The following is a 23,290-nucleotide window of genomic DNA, read 5'->3' as shown; positions in this document are numbered from 1 at the left end:
AAGATACATTTACACATACAGTATACTGTATGTGGTGGACAGCAGCATGTGTTCATTCAAAGATGTGAATGAATGTTTCTGTGATTGTTCTACTGGATTAAGAACTACTTCTTTTACAGATTAAGGGTGTTTGAAAGTAGTTTCTATATTTAGGACAATACTGATTGTAACATTGTGAAATACAGTTTTTGCCTCAGCTTAAAAATGCATTTGTGTTAATTGTGATGTAGTTTAAAATAAGTATTGCTAGACATATAGCGACAGTTGTGAAAAATAGACTCTTTGGCTGAACATGATTCTATCATGGACAGTGGTTCCACATGTTTGTACCATGTTATTTGGACATGAATAAATCAAGTTATAAGGACTTGTCTACCTTTAGTTGAGTTTACTCAGTTTGCTTTAGTTCATCCTACATGAAATATCTGAGTAGAGATAATATGTTTACATCATGTAGAACCACTGTCCATGCAAGTTTAGCCAAAGTGTTATAAAAACATTAGCAAGTAAGATATAACTTTTCTTTACACATGATGTTAATTGTTTGCAGTTTAAGGATGTTACTATGTGTACATCATACACTAGCACTCTCATTAAAGTTGCTTTTTTTTAAATTAAGTATTTTAGACGTTCTTTCAACCAGGTCCTCAACCCAACCACAAGCTCCACACTTCACCACAATGGTAACTCGCACAAAATACACCAATATAAAGTCTTTTAAAATGCCCACATAATAGAGCATTATACATGAAAAAGTCTCCTTATTATCACATTTTATTAAAAACTGCATAAAATAACACTTTATTTCAACATTTTCTCTCCCCATATCCAGTCCTGTGCAAAGCATGATGGGAAGTGTAAAACTTATTTTGAGGGACTTGATTGAAACATGTTCTTTCAAAATGAAAACTTTATGTTAAACCAACGAGAGACAGGTTTAAGTCAGTTTAACATGACACAATCATGTTGAAATGAAAAATAGCCAAAATGGCATTAATTCAACATGAATTGTTCAGGTAAAGTGAACAAAACTAAAAATTCATTTTTTTGAGTGTAATAATTGATAGAAATAAAGTAGTGGTTACAAGAAATAAAGATGCAAATGTGAAACATGAAGTTGCAATAGTAAGACATTTAATCACAGTTTTAAGAAAGTTGCAACTACAAGAAATAAAGATGCAAATGTAGTATATTAAGTTCCAGTTGTAAAATATTAAGTGACAACTGTGAAATATAAAGTCGAAGTAACGAGATACTAATGTGACAAAAAGTTGCAATTATGAGAAATAAAGATGCAAAAGTGAAATATGAATTACCTTATTTTTTACTCAAAGCATAAATGCAATTCCATATAAGCAAAGAAACAAAATGACAGTTCAGTGTCTGCTTTACACAAAGGGAATGCAGTGTATTAATGACCATACAATATTATACTCAGTCAAAGTTTGAAGTCTGGAGCGCTTGCTTTCCTGTCAACCATCAATACAGGAATGCAAGCAGCATTGCTCATAAACTGAACATAACTTCCAGAAGACATGAAAAGAAAGACACAGCGAGAGAAAGACAGACAGGCAGAGACTCGAGGGACATGAAAGCAGTGTCTCTCTACCCCGGGCTCACTGATCACTAATGGGAATCTGTTCTCAGAGAGAATCCTCAGTCTGCCATTCCCACACAATCAACATGAGCCCAGTGGGCACCTGGGGAACATAACATAACACACACACACACACACACACACTCAAAGGAACATTCCATTATAAAGTCAAAAGGATTTGTGCTAACAATGACAGGCAGTCTTATAAAGGCGCAGAGCATAAATAAATGATGCACAAATGTTGCAGCACATTCAGACTAGAACATTCTATTAGTATTATTATGAGCTGCATATATTAAGATTTACTGTTTACTAGAGTTGACGTACTGTACCTGAGAGCTGAAATATATGGAAGCCCCTGCTGCTGCCTCTGAGTATAAACAACTGAAAGGTAGCAAAAAAAGCTTTTAAAGTTTTGGGTTGGTAAAAAAAAACAAAAGGAAGATTTGAATTCACCAAAGCTGCATTTATTTAATCAAATCAAACTTAAAATCCATAATATTGTGTCATTATTATAATTGAAACTAACTGTTCATTATTTTATTAATATAATAACTGCAATTTATTCTTATGATGACTAAGCTGAATTTTCAGCAGCCATTACTGCAGTCTTGAGTGTCACACGATCCGTTAGAAATCCGGCTTTTCTCACAGTTTGACTATATTTCTTTCTTTTCTTTTCTATTTTTTTTTTATTTTCTTTTCTGGGGTTGATTTATGATTGAGTTTTTCATAAACATGTGTTCAAACAACAACAACAAATCTAACCTTGGATTAAATCACTTTACATACAATATCAGTTAAAATCACCAATTTACGTTTTCATTATATGTTCCTGGTCTTATTATTCACAATTTGTCAGTATATATTTTTCTAATTTAATTTATTTTAATTTAATTTAATTTATTAAACAGATAATTCCATAATTCCATAATTCCATAATTCCATAATGAATTCCATATGATTATGACTTGTTAAGCTGTGTTCGAAGGCATTGTAAATTACTCTGTAAACATACAGTACACCTGTGACCTTATTACATCAATATTACTCCACCACCTTGTCTCTGTGTTTCTTGGCAACCATTCTGCTACATGTATTAGTATTAGAAATAATATTAATAGAAATTGTCTAAAAATGTATTAAGTGAATTTTTAGTGGGTGGTCCAAGTGCATGCTAACTGTTTTATGTTAGGGATAAAGTACTGCTCACTATGCATGACGTGGAGGCATTTCAAATATTTAATGCACAGCTTACCATGCATTATTCCACTTATATACCATGGTCATTTGCCAACAATGATTTTTGTAGTGCAATATTTGACCAGAAGGGTAAATTTTTTTTACATTTATTTATTATTCAATTTTGTTTTTGTCGGTTACGGCCTAGGTAAGGCAAGTAATTTCACTTTGAAACACCTCTTTGGCATGCAAGTGCATCTCCTATCTCTTTGAATGGGGAAACATCAAATTCTCCAGAACTGTTCGCCAATATTACAATTAAGTTTCATATTCAAAATAACCAATGAAATCTGACAGCAAATGTCTCATAAATGTTGTATCTTTTGCTCAAATAGCATTTAAAAATCTTATTTTTAATCCAATCTCATGAATGTGCATTTCAATGGCTCGATTTTCTGTTTCTATTTGGCTTACTATTTATATGCAGAAATGGACTTTGGCTTACATATGATATGCAACTGGTAGGTTTAGGGGTGTGAGGTAGGTGTGTATTATATGTCTGCCAAAATGGATATTATATGCATGCCAACTATATGAATATCATATGCACAATTTTTTTATATTATATGCACATCAAACATGTGTGCATTGTATGCACGCGAAAGTCAGTTTCTGCGTATAAATATAAATATTGCATATGTGAATAAATATTGTTGCAGTTTGTTAGAGCTAGCATTCTTCCCGCTTCAGATCAGACACAAAGATGAGATAGTGCTATAAGATCACATTTGATTTAATAAATTATAGCATTTATTTGAATTAATGAGAAAAAGAGGGTTGAAATGTACATAATATTACATAAAATATTACATAAAATATATTGTAGTAAATCAGTGTCAGAGCCTTTGTAACTGTCCAAAAGGTAATAACTCTTTGAAACTACTTTTAATTTTGTGTAAGCATCATCAAGCCCTTCTGTTTTTCAGTACTTCCCCTTCAACTGTCTGGTCATTAGTGTATGATTTTATTTTATTTTTTTCTTATTTAAAATTCTCTTATCATGTAACATTAGGGAAGTAAAATGGGTTGCAAGAGCCCCTTCATGTTGACTTTAAACAATGACAGACAGCATTTGAAATAAAAAAAATTGTTGATTTGTTAACAATTATGAATGCACTTAAAAAGATAATGGCAATATTTAAACCAATAAGTGATTTGCTGTTAACAGTACTATACCATCTGAAGTAGCTGCTTTACATTTGCTTCTCGATCTTTATGCAGTATAGGTCATATTTTTTGCGTTTAGATCATACAATATACATTTACTTAGAAACTATGCGTGCTTGAAATTGCATCATTTTGAAGTTCCTTATTGTACAGTAAATCTTATGACTCAAACACATTCTTGCATTCTGACTAAGTGACATTTGGAAAGTCTTTCTTCTGTCCCACAATCTCTCTCTCTCTCTCTCTCTCCAGCTCATTATTTGTCTGGTAAACAGTGCAAAAAAAAAAAAGGAATGGACATGTGATGTTGACTCTCCTGTCGAACAAAACCAAATGCAACGCTCCGCTGAGCGTAAAGGGAAGCAGAGACTCTGCTCTGTGAAAAAGAGCTCTCTGGCGAAGAGCACTTGCTGGAATTGCATGCTTCTAGCATCCACAATAGGAAGGTCACATCGAGTACTGGCACTTTAATGGGAGCATGCACCATAAAGATCAACCACGTTGAAAAACTCTCCTAAACAGATGATTTGAGCACAGGGCTTAGGTCAACTCTAATGAAGTCACCAGGAGTCAATTGTAAGCTTAGCTTTAGCTTAGTGGGTTTTTTTATTACATCCCCATGACATGGACTTTTTCTAGTCATCTGTTCAATCATATAAGCTTCCCTTCCCCCCATATGTCCCCACCCCCACTCCAGTGGAGGAAAACACTGTGGATGCATGTAAGGTTTTAACAGATTGATACAACCCAGGATTTACCATCATTATCATGCATTGTAGTTAGCCTGTGTGTGTCTGTGTTTGTAAATTACTACCCATAGATTCAATGACAAGGGCCTGCGTATTGTCAGTTGCTATAGTAACCAGCAACAGGCAGGTGTGAGGTGGATCTGAGATTGTATGTGTGTAGCCCGAAGCAGTTTTACTGTAAGCACATAAAGAGACTGTATAACAAAACTGGACTACTGTACTTTATTTAGCTTCTTTGTTGGAACATAACAGTTTACTAACTGTTGTCGGAACGGACAGCGTGAGAGTCATTAACTGTATTTATTGCAGCCTGGGCGCTCCAGCTGCATCAGCGTGTGCCAACAGCAGTAAAATAGCCATAACCTGAAGTTTAACAACATGATAGTTTAATCTTTACAGGGAGGAAATTAGTCATTACCAAAGAAATGAAGAAGAGGAAAGGACTGGCAGGAATGAAAGAGTTATGGAGGAGCAGAAGAGGTTAATGCATTAAAGGCTTCCAATTAAATTCTGCTCAACCATTAATTCTGAGGCCATTCATAATGAAGTGAAGTGAAGTGAAGTGACGTTACAAACAGTGAAGTGATGTGAGTCTCCGGTGACAGGCTGTTTATTTATTACACTGCACACCTTTGATAGTCAACACTGATATTATTTTTAAAACTTAGCTACTGTATGCCAGCTGTGGTGTTGAAAACAAATTATGTTAGATCAACAGAGTTTAGGCTGTCTATTATGTACTGTATATTTTAGGAACAGCAGAGTGAGGACTGAGGGTAAGGGTGAGTAATTAAAGACAGAATTTGACATTTTAAAAATGAAATCTTTATTAACATGCTTAACTTCGGGTGATTTGGAAATGTCTAAATAGCATACTGCCCTTATTATTTCTGTTGTTAATGGCAGAAACAACATATAGAGTTAGTATATAGTATGTGGTGAATTAATATATAGTATGTATATGTATATAGTATATAGTGAATATATGCTTGTATATTAGCGAGCTGCTTGCATAAACAGTAAACGTTGACTGAATTCGGAATGGCACACTAGTGTTTATCTTATTTCTGCCATATATGGTTGACAAAGCTGGCGTAGTATTAGCATACAAGTGTAAGTTGGCTGAATGTGTAATAGCATGCTAGCATTTATCATGTTATTTCTAGTATATATAGCACAAATAAAACTAACAATGTAGCAATGTAGGAGTCTACTGGAAAGCATTGTCATTGTGACGAAGAGAGAACATTACGATGAGTGTTTGGAGGATACACTTTAATTGCTCTACATCAACCTATCCACTATAATCACTCCAGCAGTTACCATGGGAGTAATGGAGCTAATGCAGCTGCCTCTCATACTCATGAGGTCATACTGTTGGATAACCTGAGAGGGGATAATGGGGTAAGGGGTGTGTTTATGTGTACTTGGTGACCATGGCAACGTATTTGATGAGAAGGAACACCTGGGATTTTAAAAAGATGTGCAACATTCACATAAACACACACACACACACACACACACATGGATCTCCATGCTGAAATCCGAGACCATATGTTTTGAGACCCTGGAGGTGGGCACACTAACATATCAAAGGCCTGCTGTTGTTTACCGGTCAGGTGTGGCAAACAAAAGGAAATTAACTAAATGCAGCATCTCATTGAGTTAAATCAATGGTGGAATTAAAAGGAAATCAAGTTTAGATTGATCTTTTGATTAACAATTCAGAGTGTGCTCGTGTTTCAAGAGAAACCAAGAAAACGACCAAGAAAAGCAAACCATTGCATAGCATCTTTTCAGAATGAAAAAAACTATTTGTTGATGTACGTTTATTATTCCTTTTTTCTTCATCCAGTATTCTCGTGCACTTGGAAATATGCCATTTCAGAAGTAAAATGGAATTTGATTAGTTGTATAAAATTACTCATAATGCTTTAGAATACTATTTAATACTTTGAATGTTTCAATGTTACTACCACTGTGGTATCATTTCTATCTTTTCTTCTTGTTTTGTGCCACTTATTTCAAGGTAACATGGCCAACTGTGTAACTAACCTTCTTTGTTGAAAATTACTAAGCGATGAGTCACCTATGGCTATTGTCAATGTTATTTTTGTTCTATTATGAATCATTTATATTTATTTCATCCACAAGTTGGATTTAAGAGGCCAGAACTTCCTCCTATAGCACAATAACATCAATTCGATCTCATTCCTTGCCTGTATTTAATTGTAACTCTCAGTAAAGGCCACATTTTATATTTAATGGCTTATTTTACTTTTAAATTCTTATGGCAGGAGAAAAAAAAAACACAAGGGAGGAGTGGAAAGAGGAATAAGCTCTATAATTATCAATTTCCTGTCTCAGTTATGAGACAAGAGATTTGGTCTTCTTTTACCATTTTAATAATTTGTGTGTTGTGAATATGAGCTAAGTGGAGAACACCTTAGTGTCACAAATGGAACATGAATACCAGCTAAGCAGAACATGAAAAGAGCTCTGAAAACTTTAGGGAAATCAGACAAAGCTGAACTGTTAAAAGCCAAGCTTCCAAACATAAAATGCATCGTTTTATATGAATATAATGAGCAAAACTCATTAGCATCTGCAGCACTCTGTGTGCAATCACTGTAATCTAGTTGCTTGTTTCACAGTTATTCCAAATCGAGTCTCTGTCCAGATGCATGAGAAGTGTTTCGAAATGGGCAGTGTCTCTCATTCTCAGTCGTCTAGAGGTTTTATATGGCCTCTCGGCTGAAATATGATCTGTTTTCGCTATGTGAAATTGGCAAAAGGTCTAATACTTACTGGGAAAAAGTCTGTTGCCATTATGTTTTTGTTTTTCTGTGGTTCGAGGGCCACAATCACCTCTTCATCAAATGCTAATTAAAACATTAAGTGAAATTCAAACTGATTTTAAGTCAAACCAGAATGAAAACATATTCCAACTTTTACTGAACGAGTCAACTGAAACATTTGCTGAGTCATTCTAGAGCTGTATGCATGAAAAAAAAATATTTTCTTAATTGCTATTTTCTTCTTATTATCTTACCTAAAAAAAAAAGTTAAGAATATATTGTATTCCTAAAACACTTCATAAGATGATCAAGATGTTGATCAGCAAGTCTTTGGCTAGAAACGCCATACAATCAGATAACACTAAAGCCAGGAGTTTTCTTTGTAAGAAAAAGGTTGTTCTTAAGAAGATGTTTAAGAACTTCTTAACTTTTGAAAAAATATGCACATTGTCTTCTTAAGCATGGCAGACCATGAATAAAATAAGAAGAAAATGTCTTCTTTTTTGTGAATCCAGCCCTTGGTCACCAAATGACTACAATGCAGTTTCCATTTTTTCCTCCAATGAATGAAGATGTTCCAAGCTATAACAGATGCTGTGAGCATCTGGATGCTTTTTTACTTTCATGTCACATGGAATATTAATGCAAGACTATATTTCAAATTCTGTATTTCTGATGTTTTCTCTTCTCAGATCAGCAAGCAGCACCTTCAGACAGTTAAAGATCGTTTCCAGGCATTTCTGAATGGAGAGACTCAGATTGTAGCCGATGAAGCCTTCATCAACGCTGTCCAAAGTTACTACGAGGTTAGGCTCATTTTATTCATCAGTCCAACAAGTCTGAACTTACAAACTAGCTCATCTTTCAATTGGTTTTCTCAGTTAGTTTATAATGTCAAATCCTGTGCATGCAAACCCTGTATAATACCGCTCAAAAGTTTGGGGTTGGTAAGTTTTTTTTGTTTTGTTTTAATACTTTTGAAAGTCTTTTATGCTCACAGAGGCTTCATTTATTTTATCAAAATTACCATAGAAAAGGATTTTGTGAAATACACTTTTGTGAATATTACTTTCATGAAATATAATTACTTTGATGAAAGTCTCTCACACATGAGAAAATTCAATTCATATCAGCGACCTGAAAAAATCTATTTTATTCTATGCAGGAGTGGTCTGCCATGTTGATACCATGGATACTTGGTAACCCCCTATTATCTTTTGGTAGCATAATAAAAAAAAAATCCTGGATGAAAAATGTGCCTGCAAATGTATTTTTGCAATGGCGTTTGCAACTAATAATGTTTTTTTTGTGATGTTGCATGCCAGTAAGTGTCATTATAGAGCCCAAGGCCAGTGTGTTGGATATTTGAAGCTAAATGAGGGTTAACAAAACACAAACAGCAGAAGAAATGATTTGGTGCATCATTAAGCTATACTTTGTGAAGATGAAAGTGCTTTTGAATGCTCAGTTAGGTACCTTTGGTTAAATTTCGAGGACATCTGAACAGATCCTTTGTCTTTTCCATTAATATAATGCAGTTTAAATTATTTTTAGAAATGTTAAGCTGTTCGCTTTATGGTGATTTGATGAGCAGCGTAATCCATGATGGTGCATATATTAAATACATAAATACATAGTTGCAGTCAATCAGTTAAATGTTTGAAATGACTTCAGCTCAAGATGATGAAGGTATTAAGTCCTTAAAAAGGATTTTGTGAAACTTTCCTTTCTGATATATATGCAGTCTCAAAGTGACACATATTTTAATGGTATTTTAGGTGATTTATTATCTTTTATGACCTAGAAGGAGTGAATCTGGAATAAATTGCCACACAGGCTAGAGTTTTGGGCGAAAAGGAGATTGGTCTCAGTATGGTTGGTAATCTAATGAGGTGAAACTAATGAGTGAAATGCCTTTGTATTCAGTCACAGCCAAAGCCAGCTTTTTCAATTCAATTAAACCCTGATACTCTTATTGAATTTGTGCTGGATGTTCCCTCTCTGTCAACTCATCTCCCCTGCTTATCCAGGCACATTAAGGGAATTGTGTCCACTGGAGAGAGGTAGGCCTAGATAAAAAATATAAGAAGTGAACCGCGTGAGAGAATACAGAAAATAAAAAGAGAGAAAATATAGATTATTAAATAAATATAGCCTCAACCCGTACTGCAGACTGTGAGACAGATTCTGCACTGCTAGATTCGCACCAATTTTGTCTTGTTATGAATCAGGACTCTACTGTGCACTTTATGACACAGGGAAAATCTTGACTAATTTAGGACAAAGTGTTTCTCAAGTGCCTCAATAGCCGTTTAACAAGGTTGCTACTGTTTTTGAACCCAGAAAAATTGCTTTGCTTGGAATTGATAGAAGCAGCCTTGGCCTGTGATTCTCTGAGCTCATCCCTTTATTCAGATCACACATGAATCTGTGGCTGTTAAGATTGATAGCTTGAGCTAGTCTGTGTGTGTGTGTGTGTGTGTGTGTGTGTATGTGTGTATACCACAAAATGCAGCATGTCTAACATACACTGTAGATCTGATGCTGTTGCATATGGGAATCTGAATAGTATATATATATATATATATATATATATATATATATATATATATATATATATATATATACTATTCAGATATATATATATATACAGTGCAGACCAAAAGTTTAGAAACAATACTATTTTTAATGTTTTTGAAAGAAGTTTCTTCTGCTCATCAAGCCTGCATTTATTTGATCAAAAATACAGAAAAAAATTTAATATTGTGATGTATTATTATATATAATGTGTGTGTGTGTGTGTGTGTGTGTGAAAGAAATGAATAATTTAACAATTAACTTAGCAAGTGTGCATTACATTGAGTAAACACATAATTTTACATCTTTCAAGAACATTCTATTCATCAAATAGTGCTTAAAAAATTCTTACCAACCCCATGCAGCATTGCTGAGCTATTCAGCTGGTTATTGTGAACTTTGATGTGCATGAGTGTAGCTGGGAATTCTGGAAGGGCCTGGATGTTGTTGTCATCCAGCATGAGGCTATTCCAAACGATTAACCAGTACTGTTTTTTTGTTACAGTGACAAGATTTTTGTTTGATCACAGGTGTTCCTTAAAAGCGACCGCGTGTCCCGTATGGTCCAAAGTGGCGGTTGCTCAGCCAGTGACTCTCGTGAGGTCTTCAAGAAGCACATCGAGAAGCGTGTCCGCAGCCTGCCTGAGATCGATGGGCTGAGCAAGGAGACTGTCCTCAGCTCGTGGTTGGCCAAGTTTGACACCATCTACAGGGGAGAAGAAGACCCACGCAAACACCAGCAGCGCATGACAGCCAGCGCTGCTTCCGAGCTCATTCTCAGCAAAGACCAGCTGTATGAGATGTTCCAACAGATTCTTGGAATTAAGAAGTTTGAGCACCAGCTGCTGTATAATGCTTGTCAGGTAAGGAGGGGACATTTATGAAAGTCTTTTAATTGCCAGGGAAGCGAACACTTGTTTCTACTACATGACATGGAAAATATAGAGATATATGTGATTATCAGAGTCTGGTTTTGGCTCTGTAATCAGATTTTTACCGTGCTTTTCTTTTTTTGGAGGAAGATGACTAAACCCAAAGAACTCTGCGAGAGTTGGCTTGAAAGCAAGCATAATTATGTGTTATTTCAGATTGCTTGAAATCGGTCTAGAAAGCATCTGCATGGACCAGAAAAACCCCTGTCAAGATTCGTGCAGCAGGCTGAGGGAAAGCAACCGTGCCTTTGCTGAGGAGGTGTGAGTTTGCAAATCATGCTTCAGTTAGAAGAGCTTTCATTAGACCAGCTGCAGAAATGTACACAAGTCAAACAAAACCCAGAGGACTGCCCACACTGACTTGACGTCCCTCAAAAAGTCACACTTTGTTCACAGAGTAGATCATTTAGAAATACACTGCAGAAGGATATGAATTCAGGAGGTGATGTCATCCTAGGCTTTATGGGTTGTGGTCATTTCCTGTTTGCGGTAAATGAAATGAATGGAAACCAGGAAGGTGCAAGTTTGTTGAAAAGCTATTTACACTGATAATAGCCTGGATAGTGAATAATTGACTGCTTCGGTCAAGGAAGAATGGTGTAGAAGGAATGAATGAAGAGAATAGTTGGGCAAAGTAGTGGCTGTAGATGGAAGAACGACAATGAGTGGGTTCCAGAACAATAGAACAGACAGAAAAATAGAAAGAATTAAAGGAAAGCAGAGGAGACATTTTACATTTGTAGGTTACATTTGTAGAGTGTAGTCATAAGCTCTGCTCCAAAATTTTGTGAGTTACCCATGCAGTATTTTAAGATCGTTCCAAAGGGTACAATATGCAAGTAAAATAATAAATGCAAAGTAGTGGGCAAGGTGAGAAAAAATAAACATACTTTAGGATCAGTAAGTTTAAAAAAAAAAAATACTTTAATTGAGCAGAGTGAAAAAGAATGCTTTTTTTAATGAATGCTGTTTTTTCAAACTGTGTATTCTACAGAGAATCCTAAAAAAGAGTATCATGTTTTTTTTTTTTTTTTTAATATTAAGCAGCACAACTGTTTTAAATGTCCATAATAAGAAGAAATGTCTCCTGAGCAACTTGTCTCTTACCTGACAAGATTCGCAATGTGCTAATGCTAAACTCTCATTTTAATTAATTGTGAGTGGCTCACTAGGTTTTGAAACAGACCTAAACCAGACACAAATAAACACGTTTTGGGCTGGAAAGTTTATGGTTTAAATTCTGCCCCACATTTCACAAATCTTGCATTGCACAATGACAAAAAATGAGAATAAATATCTGATTTATACTTGAAAAAAAAAGAGAAATAATTCTTAACTAATAATATGTAATAATGTAATAAATTCATAATACATAAATAAATAGATAAATAAGTAAGCAATTTCGTAAAATAGAGAAATATGAACCTGCAATAGGACACTTGACCTGAAGCATAATTTAACATTGTATTAAATAAGAATAAACAAATAAATAATAATTAGCCCTCCGTGTTTTATGGATTTGTGGATTTGTGTACTTGAATTGGAATAAGAATGGGAAACACCTTCGTACAGAATTTTTTGAAGGCTCCTGCAGATTTTGGGCAATTGTGGGATTTGTGACCAGTGGGAAAACAAAATCACTGAATCCGAAGGAGGTGTCAGTGTAGGAGTCTGCTATTCATCATTTTCCAGTGTCTGTGTTCACACTGGAGCCAAGCGGGCCCATTTGAGTGTGTGTCATTTTGATTATCTTTCTATTAGCCTCATGAATCCTGCTTACTCTGTAGGAATGGTAATATCCCTGTAACCATAGCAACGGCGGACACGCCAACAGGGTCTTACCTCAAATCTCGGCATCATCCTGGTCCTGTGGTTACAAATGCTGGCATATTTGTCTCTTTCTTCAGCTTCGTCTTTTTGGCATTCTCACTGCTAGTTTATGCAGGGTGCTTAGGCCTTTTATTTTTCACAGCAAGTCATTATTTCTGTTTTTCCACCAGGACTTCCAAGCCCCTTCCTGCTTTTTAAATTAAATCTTGTTGATAGGCAGAGTCTGTGTTAAACAGCTGTGTGTGCGTGTGTCTATGTGTATAACAGCATTCAGTATCAGTGCATTGGCTGTCTCCTGGGTAGTAGGAGTTTAATCCAATCTATCGACTCTTTCCCGAGGGCATTTCAAGATATCGGCTGTGGATGGCAAGTGACTGACAGGCAATTAAAATCGATAGAAAATGCTGGAAAACAGATCAGTCAATCAGTGTAAAATCAAGAACCGATAAATGTGGGACACTACTTGGGAACCATCATTTTTTCAACTCTCTTTCAACTGTTATGAGGTTAATTATAATAAATTATATATTAATATATTTTTATAATTATATAAAAATGATAATTTTTAATCTAAATGTATAATTATTTATATATATATATTTTTTAATGTCATTAAGTAAAATGAAATGTGATTTAAATGTATTGAAAATGTAATATCTTTGGCTATTGTTGAATTGTTTTTTTTTTAGCATCTCGCCTCCTCGAGCTGTAAAATAAAAAATTATTTTAATGGAATAATTCACCTAAAAATCAAAATTTGCTGAAAATTTATTCGACCCCATGTCATAAGATATCCTTGAGAAACAGAACAGATTTAGAGATCCACTGCAGTGAATGGGTGCCATCAGAACAAGCTGATAAAAAACATCTCAGTAATTCACAAGACTGATTGTGATGTAAAAAAGAGCTGCATGCTTATGACCAAAATAGTCCATAATCCATAATTACATTTTCTCCACTGAAAAAATCTATCCTGTTGTCCTCTCACATCAAAATCCACTGATATATTTGTTTTCGCTTAGAAACATTGCTTAAATGGACATTTATCTCCTGATTACTTTTTCACTGGATAGTAAATATATTCAGCAAATTCTTCAGCACAAGTTCACCCAAAAATGTTATTCCTTTTATAATTTTTAATTCAGACAAAAAAACAACAAACAAAAACAACCAACAACATTCAATTCAAATTAGACTAGACACATGTCTTAACAATGGTCTCCTCATACGCACATGGCATAGGATCAAATCCATTAATGATGACCCCGGTTAGGGCGCAGGCATAGGATGATGCATCCACCTCACAGAACACAGCAGGAACCTTTTTCAACTCCACGTCAGTCGTGACCCGAGTGCCACACTGGGAATCTCATCAATAGAGCCCACTGCTAGCCTAGTCTTTCACTCTTTCCTCTTCACTCCTTCCTTCACTCGTTCTCATTTCAGTGATACATATTGATTAACAAATGCATTTTACCCTGCAATGGCTATAGCTGTAACAAATTTGATTTCAGCCATTGGCCCAGGATATGAATTTTGGTGTAGGCGTCATGATGCTGGAAGCATTATTCTGTTGAATGAGATTTTGTCTTCCTGGCTTTGATAATGAAAGCCCAATTTGAAGTAATTGGCATGAATAGTAAATACAAGAGGAGCAGCAAGGTGACTTGACCGGGATGTGCACGCTCTGGTTGATTAATGTTAGCGAACACAAACTGATGACAAATCAGTGGTGCTTAAACAAGCAGACGTTGGTAGGCTGGTGCAGTGAGGACAGCTGTTGCCACTCATTTACTCTCATTAAACCTCTGTATTCTCTGAAATGCAGATAACACAATGAGCTTTGAAAGCTCTGATAATAAAGATGTATGCGTTTGTGTCGTGCTTTGCCGAATCCCTTTGCGCCCATGATGTGTGTGTGCGCTTTGTGATGTATGTTTTTGATGTCCGCAGTGTGACTATGCAGTGCTGAAGGTCTGTGCGTTTAAAGCCGCTTGTTGTTTGACAGAAATCACCTCAGCACCCTTGTCTGATCTGAGGTAGTTGTCATGGAGATCGTAAACATGCAGGGCTTTTAAACAAGCTCCTACCCATCCGCTGTTCTTCCCTTTGAATACATTACAGACTGTAACCTTAAAATTACTTCTTTCTCTGTCTGTCCCCACCTTATATTTATCTCAGTGTCAATCACCTTTTTATTTCAGTTATTTGCCAGGACAACATTTCAGATTTTTAAGTATTCATGCAAAACGTTTGTATTTTATTTCAGCATTATATCAATTGGCGATAATAATTTTTGTTAACAATAAACATGATAGCAAACTGTTGCTTTAAAATTAGAAGCACACAATTCCCTAGAATAGCATTATATGCTTAAACATTAAGATTTGTACTCATGGAAATTAGTGTTCGTTAGAAGGGTGTGTCCCAGAGCTTTTGGCAGTATATCTGACACAAATTGCAAATTTTACAGAGCCTTTCAGCCCATTAATGGCAGGTTACACTGTTTCACAGCAAGATATTTTCTTGATACACATGAATTCATGAATGTAGTGTATTACTCTGGGCTGTTGAATTATTGAAACTTCAATGTCCACCTGAGGTTTAACTTCCATTTAGAAACTTTCACTGACGCTGAGAGTAACCATTAAATGGTTAGAGATCCATTTTGGAAAAGGCCCCTGTTGACCACGGCAGTCATTTGCTGTAGCTACAACAAGACCGGTCAGCAGGGCTTATTAGGTGAAATGTACAATAATGACATAATAGACCTGACATGAAAGCAGCACAGCCTTTGCTCTCTTGCACTCTGACACATTCAGACATCTATATTCTGCGACCCGCAAATAAATGTTTGCTCCAAGGCAGGATTATGGCATCATGTGAGACTATAATGGTTTTATTAATTGAACAAAGAACTCTTGTGGCTCCCATAGCTCATAAAAAGAAATGATTTACAGATCTAGTAAATTAGTTGTCTTGATTATGTGCTGGACAGGTTCTCTGTGTTTCTCCCAGCCATGTCTGTTACATTCTCGCTCATCTGCATAAAGATGGGTCTGTCTGCTCGCTGTCTCTCTTTCTGTATCTTAACAAGCTGCCACTCCTGTGCTGATTGCAGTGGTAAAGAGTAATTAACTGAGGAGATAGAGAGAGATCATTTAGAGTGTGTTATCTGCACACTCGCCAGCTGAAATCTGTGTCCAGAATAATGGGATTGAATTGGCTAGTCACCATGACAGAGCTACAGTAAAGACTTGCAATATTAAAAAGTGCCAGGTAAGCTGCGTAGCCGAAAGGGATTATGTGTGGTTTGTTGTGCCAAAGCCTCCATCAGCATTTTTCACCATCAGTGACAAGCTTTCAACCATTGTGAAAAAGTTTGTATTTTTGAAATGGATGATTATCCCCCACCCCCCACCCCCCGCAGCAACTGCCTTACGATATGAAAAAAAGTACTACAATAAAACCAATTTAGATTTTTTTTTTTTTAAGGATTTGGCTATTATCATTCATTTATAATAAATTATCCAGTTATCCAATAATACTAAGATTAAACAATTCAAATAGTTTGCACCATTGTTGAAAACTTTGGGTTCAGTAAAGAATTATTATTTTTATTCAACAAGGATACATTAAATTGATCAAAAGTGACAAAAAAAAAAGGAGAGAAAAAAAAAAGGTTCCCACAAAACTATTAAGCAGCTTAAGCACCAAATCAGCAAATTAGAGTAATTTCTGAAGGAACATGTCACTGAACACTGCATAATGGCTGCTAAAAATTCAGCTTTTCAATCACAGGAATAATTTACATACAGTATATTAAAATTCCAAAACTGTATAAATATTAATAAATAATTAATACCCTTTTTTAAATCTGAATTTTAAAGCTATAAATTCCAAAATAAATGCTCCATTAAAATAAAGTATAATGAATAAAGAATTCAATTATAAAAAGACACACACACACACACACAAACCCACACACATTACTTGTTGGTATAGTTGTATTATTTTCATAAAGTTGTGTCAAATGGGTAAGAATGGATTTGTATAAAAAATTACATTTTTCCTTTCACCCTCTACTGTAAATCCTCGGCCGTTATTTCAGGCGTCTTAGTTGAAATATTTCATATATATTCATACCGTATAGCTAAGGTACTGTATGTATGTCCCAGGTGGTAGATGCTGCACTTGTTTTATAGTGATGCTTCTGAATCAAGGCCTTTCATTACACAGACTGTAAAAAAAATATTATTATCCCATATTTTAAAGAAATGCTTATAGTTGTTGAATTCACATGCTGCCACTGGTAAAAGTATATAGTATATACACTATATATAGTAATATAGTAAATGCACAGTAAACATTGTCATAAACTAATAAGTAAACAGAGATATGGATGTGAAGGTAACAGTAGGGCTGTATTACTCTGTGCACCTGTGTGTATAATGCACTTTCTTGGCCATAGTCTTTTTCCTCTTGCTCTAATCCACGCTTCTGTACTTGTCTTCATGCATGGATTCATCACATGCATTTTTGATATGAGGATGGCAGCCATTTCCCCTCTTTCATCATAGTAGAGCTTGGCTAGTCAAGATCCACTTTCTCCCTCCCTGTGCTCAGTACCAGCATGGATCACTTCTTATTACCCATCTCCTCACTATTGATCAGGAGCAGAGCCCTGGGCAATCAGACCATGGTTTTTTCCTATAGCTATAATAATTTGCTCAACCATTAGAGATCTTGATAGTGTTCTGTCCTCTGCTTTTCTTCCTCTGGTGGTTTTTCTCAGTCTGTAATGGTGATTAAACCCATGACCCTGTCTTAGACGATCTCCTTGCCCACAAAAGCTTGCTGAAATTCGAATATTGATTCAATGAAAGTTTCCATTGATTTGACTTTTTCCTTATTGCTGTTCTGTCCATTTTCTTTACATGATAAAGCTCAAATCTAACCTGGACTTTCACTGCCTAGTGATGGAATGTGCACTTTTTCCTTCAGTTTGTGAAATATTGCTGTTGCGGAGATGTTTACAATAAAACACTATATGACTTTGCTTTAATTTTACTGAGCTATTGTGGGTGTAACATTGTGCCTTGAAATCAGAAAAAAATGAAATCAGATGTCTAGCATTAAAGTTCACCCCCTGCTAGTTTTGTACGCCTCCATCATGTGCTGTTGGATGCTAACCACCGTTACACCTACGCTAATCAGCGTTCCACTGAGTTGCCTTTATCCCCAAAGAACTAACTTCACCAAACAGACTAAATATTTAACGACCGCAGTTTAAGAAGCGCTCTTGAACATTCTGAGTGAATAGCAAGTCATTTTAGGTTTATCCCTGGAGAGAGGGACTGTGTTGTCAGTGTGCTCTACAGTTAGATTGAAGCAAATGCTACAAAATACTCTGGAAATACTATGGTACACTGATGACAATAATAGCTTGGTATTTTTTCTTAGTATAACCTACAATGTGGAAGTAATGTGTCATTCTGTTTTTTTTTTTTTAGTTACCTCACACGCTAATCATTAGGCTACTTTAGCATGCTGCTAGCTGATTATTCTGTTAACATTTATTCTGTTGCTAACCAACTAGCCTTACATGTTACATATGCATGATCCCCCTCAAACCAATTAATTGCAAACTCTGCTCTGCAGCCGGTTCTGAAGATATACATTGGTCATGTCAATCAAAGTGCTGATTGCATACACAACAGTGAAGCTAATGTAAACCCATAACCTCAGCTCTAACCTTAACTTAGCTTTGGTAGTGCATCCCTATAGATAGCATTACTATTTGTCACGATCGGATTTGTCCATAATTTTTCACATTTCTTGACAGGCAACCAGTGTTGTTATTGTTAACTAAATCTATCAAAAATAGTTTGCGGTAATTGAAATAAAGTCTTAACTGTCAGCGTGTTGTCAGTTTTCTCTTTGCTCCACAATGTTTGTTTTTTACTGTGTGAGAACATGGTGTGATGTATGACAATGGCATTGTTTGGATGCGGGGTGGGGTTTGCTGCTTTGTGAAAATTATCTTAAAATATGAAGGTGATCTGTTTTGGAACAGGCTTTACAAACAGATTTCTCTTGTGGTCTGGGGATGAAAGTCCCAGGGGGGATTGAATCTTTCATGGCAAAGACATAAATTAAATTTGATTGTTTACCCTTTCATTTATTTTACTGGTAATGTTTGCTGATGCTTTATTGAACTGAACATTAGCCTAGTTTAAATGTTAAAGAAATAGGTTGCCATAAAAAAAAAAAATTAAAATAATGGTTGAATGACAATAATTGCAAAATGGTTCTCTTCAAGGGAAATATTTTATTAGTTTGGAATAACCCGAGGATGAGTAGATAAGGACAGAATGTCAATTTTGTTGCAAATTATTATTTTAATGTTTGAGAAACTGTTGTTCTTCATGACACTTTCTGTTGGACTCACCTTCTACTCACACACACACAAACACACTGACCAGACAATCTCTCTGCCTTGGCTGGCTTAGATTAGGCATGTTAATTTAATTACACATGTCTTGTTTGCACCAAATCTGATTATCATCAGGCAATGACATCACGGATTGCTCCCTTGCTGGTGCATGAACATCTCAACAAAGTTAGGATGTGTTATTATGGCACTCCAGATTATTTGTTTATTGTTGTTCATCTGAAGGCCTTGTTTGGCAAAAACCATCTTTTACATTTTATCAAGTTCAACTGACTTGATAATAGCCTCTCTAAATCTGGTTCCAAGGTGATTGAAGGTGTCACTTTAGTTGGTCGATTACAACAATTCCATACATCTGGCTTACATTCTGGCTCAAAGCCAGAGTAGATAAATAAATTAAGAACTAATCAAAAGCCTCACAGTGCAGTTAAATGACAGTGGTGGCAGGTTCTTTTATGCTAGGTGGTTTGTCTTTGCGATGTCAACACAATGAGAGAGGCAGCTGAGACGTGAGGCATGTGTGAGAAAGACTGAACGCTGATTCATCTTTAGCATTGACTGGCTCAGTCTACCAGCAGCAGGAGAAGATCCATGCTGTGCTGCTTGGTCTCAGCTTGAAAAACTGATTCCACTGTTAGAATGTTTGTGACCAGACTCAAGAATGCCATTTTATGGAAAGTAGTATCATCTGATGGTGGTCAAGGCAGTTCTGTATAATGCTTAGGCTACACTTCTGATTAAATATTGTAATGGAATATATTTTATAATATGTTATTTTATAGAATGTTTTTTCATAAGTACATTTCTAAATAGTATTGGAGCTAACACTAAAGAATTTCTACTAATGTGGCCAAAGATCAAAGTTGTGTGTTGAAGAAGTGTGATTATTTTCAAATGTAGACCTTGTAGACCTTTTGGGTTTCCATATTCTAATGCACATTGTGTATGACAATTAGTGTTCAATGGAAAGTTATCAGGCAGTAAAATAAGGGCTTCTAAGAAAATATTGCTGGATATGCTAAAGTTTGTGAGGTTTGTGGCATTGTATTTTGATAAAATAGTTTTGTATGTAAGAGCTCAGACTATTGTTTCAAAGTTCACAATTTTCTTAAAAGCAAATTCACTACTTTCTAAGTTTTTTTAAGGAATTAACACACACACACACACACACACACACACACACTCACATATATATATATATATATATATATATATATATATATATATATATATATATTATTTATTTTTTATTTTTTTCAACTACTTTCAGCATTGATATTAAAAACTTTCTTGAGCAGCAATCATCATGTTAGAATGATTTCTGGAGTATGATGTGACACTGAAGACTGCATGGCTGCTGAAATTCAACTTTGCCCTCACATGAATAAATTACATTATTTTTGAGCAAATAAATGGCGCCTTTGTGAGACTAAGAGACAGTATTTTGAAAACATAAATTCTTACCGACACCAAAATTGTATAATGGTAGTGTATACTGCTTCTGTTATTTCTGTGTTGAAGCTGGCTTTGTTGCAGAATCAACTATAAGATGCACCAGACTTTATTAATGTCATTATTAGGACCTCATTGACCTTTTTTTTTTTTTTTGTGATCAACTTTTTTTTTTTCATATTAGCAAAACAACAACCATCCAAACCAACAAACAACAGAGAAGGGGGAGCAACAGACGGATTATCAATAATTTACCATTTGAAAAAAAAAAAAATTATTATATGGTCATTCCTTTACATATTCCAAAATGTCAGAAGAAAAACATTGCCATGCATCAGTAGTCCCTGGTTTAGCTCCATTAATTAGTGCTGTTGTACATTCATAGGCTACTATCCCAAGGAGCCTATGAATCCAAAATGTTTTTGCACACGTTCGGAGTAAACCAGTTTTGTATTATTGTCTTTTTTGCAACTGTAATTGCAAAACAGCATTCTCTTCTTTAATTAACTTACACAGGAGTTGGAATTGTCTTTGAAAAGACATCCATAAGACATCCAAAAATAGGACATTCCTAAAACCTTTGGAGAAAAGAACCTGATAATACAGTGTTACAGATCTAACACTTATATTTTCTTATATTAAGAAACAATAGAAAATCAGGTTTGAAACAACATGACTTCATCTAATAAACCTGAAATTGTTGGACACAGGTGCATTCTCTGTGGAAAGTATTTTTGATCTTGGATGGGGATGAGGCTTAATTTGTAACTTGGACTCACATCCTGTTATTATGCAGTAACATTAAGCATCTCATTATGAAAACACCCACACATTGGCATGTTGCATGTGAGTGTGTGTTCATATAAAGTATGTGTGGGACAGAACTTGTACATGAATTCATGCATGTGTGTGATGTGAGCATGTGCTTTAATTGTGTATGCCTGCACAGTTATATGCACTCATTGTTCTGTGTGAGCAATGTGTATGTAGCAAGTGCATTGGTGTGTGTGCGTTCATTTGCATGTAGGAATCCTCATAGAAGGGTGTAGGTGTTTGTAGCTATTTGAGTACTGAATTAAGCCCAGCTGGAGTCAGGAACGGGGACACCATGGCCACAGCCTGTCCAGATGGTCCTCCACCCAACCATACCACTGACTGGCCAATTCTTCCCTCGCAAGGCTCTGAACTCTGCATTAGTTCATTACCCTTTAGTATATAACATACTGGGTATTTAAAGATGCATCCCTTGGTGTTGTTTTTCTTGGCCTCAAATCATAAACTGATGTTTGATTTTTGCAACAAGGAATTTAAAAATTCAGGCTGCCAACTAACAGTTTAATTATTAGGTTGGACATTGAATGATGACAGTAAAAAAATAGTTAATTAAAGAAATACGGAGGTCTGTCCTATTCTTAGCAAGGGTGATTGTTATGGCTTGGAGAGTCCACTGTTAGCTAAAAGGAATGGTTCATCCAAAAAAGAAAATACAATTTGGATGGCCACACAAGGGTTTATTTCTTCATCCGAACAGATTGTGAGAAATTTAGTGTTACATCGCTTGCTCGCCAGTGGATTCTTTGCAGTGAATGGGTGCCGTCAGAGACAGAAATCAAACAGTTGATAAAAACATCACAATAATCCACAATAAACCACTCAATTCCAGTCCATCAACATCTTGTGAAGCGAAAATCTGTGTATTTGAAACAAAACAATAATTAATATGTTTTTAACTTTAAACGTTAAACGTTTAAAAGTTCTCTATGCATAATATTACTTAATTACTTAACAATTGTCTTGTCTGAATCGGTAGGGAAATATGCACAGATCAACCACCAACAGTTCAAAACAAATATGTTGATGGACTTTTTTCTCACTGGACAGAGCGTTATTTAGGATTATGTACTTGTATTTTGGCCAGAAGCAATTTAAAATTATTATTATTATTATATATATATATATTTTTTTTTTTTACAAATTACAAATAATTAATCTTGTTTTATATTAGTGTCAGATTCAGAAATTCATGCTTCAATTTTTTAATCTTTCAGAAGTTGCCTTCTCAGGTGACATAATGACAAATGGCTGATAGCAGTCCTGGGCTTTCAGATGGACAGAGCTGTGCATGTATTGTATGGAGGCTTGCAGAAAGCCACATGCACGCATAAAATATTGAAAACAGTTTGCTTGAGGTTTATTTGGCATGGTTGGTATGGTATGAACATTCAACGAACAGTTATTTACATAGTGATTTTGACTATTGACAATGACCTTCTCTGTTGAACTGATATATTTTGGCATTATTGATTGTAATGGTTGTTACAGGCGGGAAAAGTTATTGAAAGATATTGGTTTAAATGCATTCAAATCTGTGTATCTTACAGTTGGATAATCCTGATGAGCAGGCTGCCCAGATCAGAAGAGAGCTGGATGGACGACTCCAAATGGCTGATCAATTTACCAAAGTAAGTGTTCAGGTCTCAAACAGTTAAACT

The 23,290-nt window shown here is 35.4% G+C and overlaps 1 protein-coding gene across 15 annotated transcripts in view; it reads left to right on the top strand.

Annotated features, from left to right (window-relative positions):
- cadpsa (Ca2+-dependent activator protein for secretion a) overlaps nucleotides 1-23,290 on the top strand; it is a 94,224-nt gene that overhangs the window by 7,028 nt on the left and 63,906 nt on the right. For 14 of the 15 annotated variants that reach the window (XM_052569149.1, XM_052569144.1, XM_052569142.1 and 11 more), the window contains exons 3-5: nucleotides 8,246-8,359; nucleotides 10,661-10,993; nucleotides 23,180-23,260. In XM_052569149.1, coding sequence (XP_052425109.1) covers nucleotides 8,246-8,359; nucleotides 10,661-10,993; nucleotides 23,180-23,260 — 528 coding nt within the window. Of the gene's footprint in view, nucleotides 1-8,245; nucleotides 8,360-10,660; nucleotides 10,994-11,220; nucleotides 11,322-23,179; nucleotides 23,261-23,290 lie in introns of those variants that run through there. The other variant, XM_052569152.1, reaches the window with a different exon arrangement.

Source organism: Carassius gibelio, chromosome B11, assembly GCF_023724105.1.
Source record: "Carassius gibelio isolate Cgi1373 ecotype wild population from Czech Republic chromosome B11, carGib1.2-hapl.c, whole genome shotgun sequence".
Classification (NCBI taxonomy): Eukaryota; Metazoa; Chordata; class Actinopteri; order Cypriniformes; family Cyprinidae; genus Carassius; species Carassius gibelio.
This window is presented reverse-complemented; position numbering and strand designations above follow the sequence as displayed.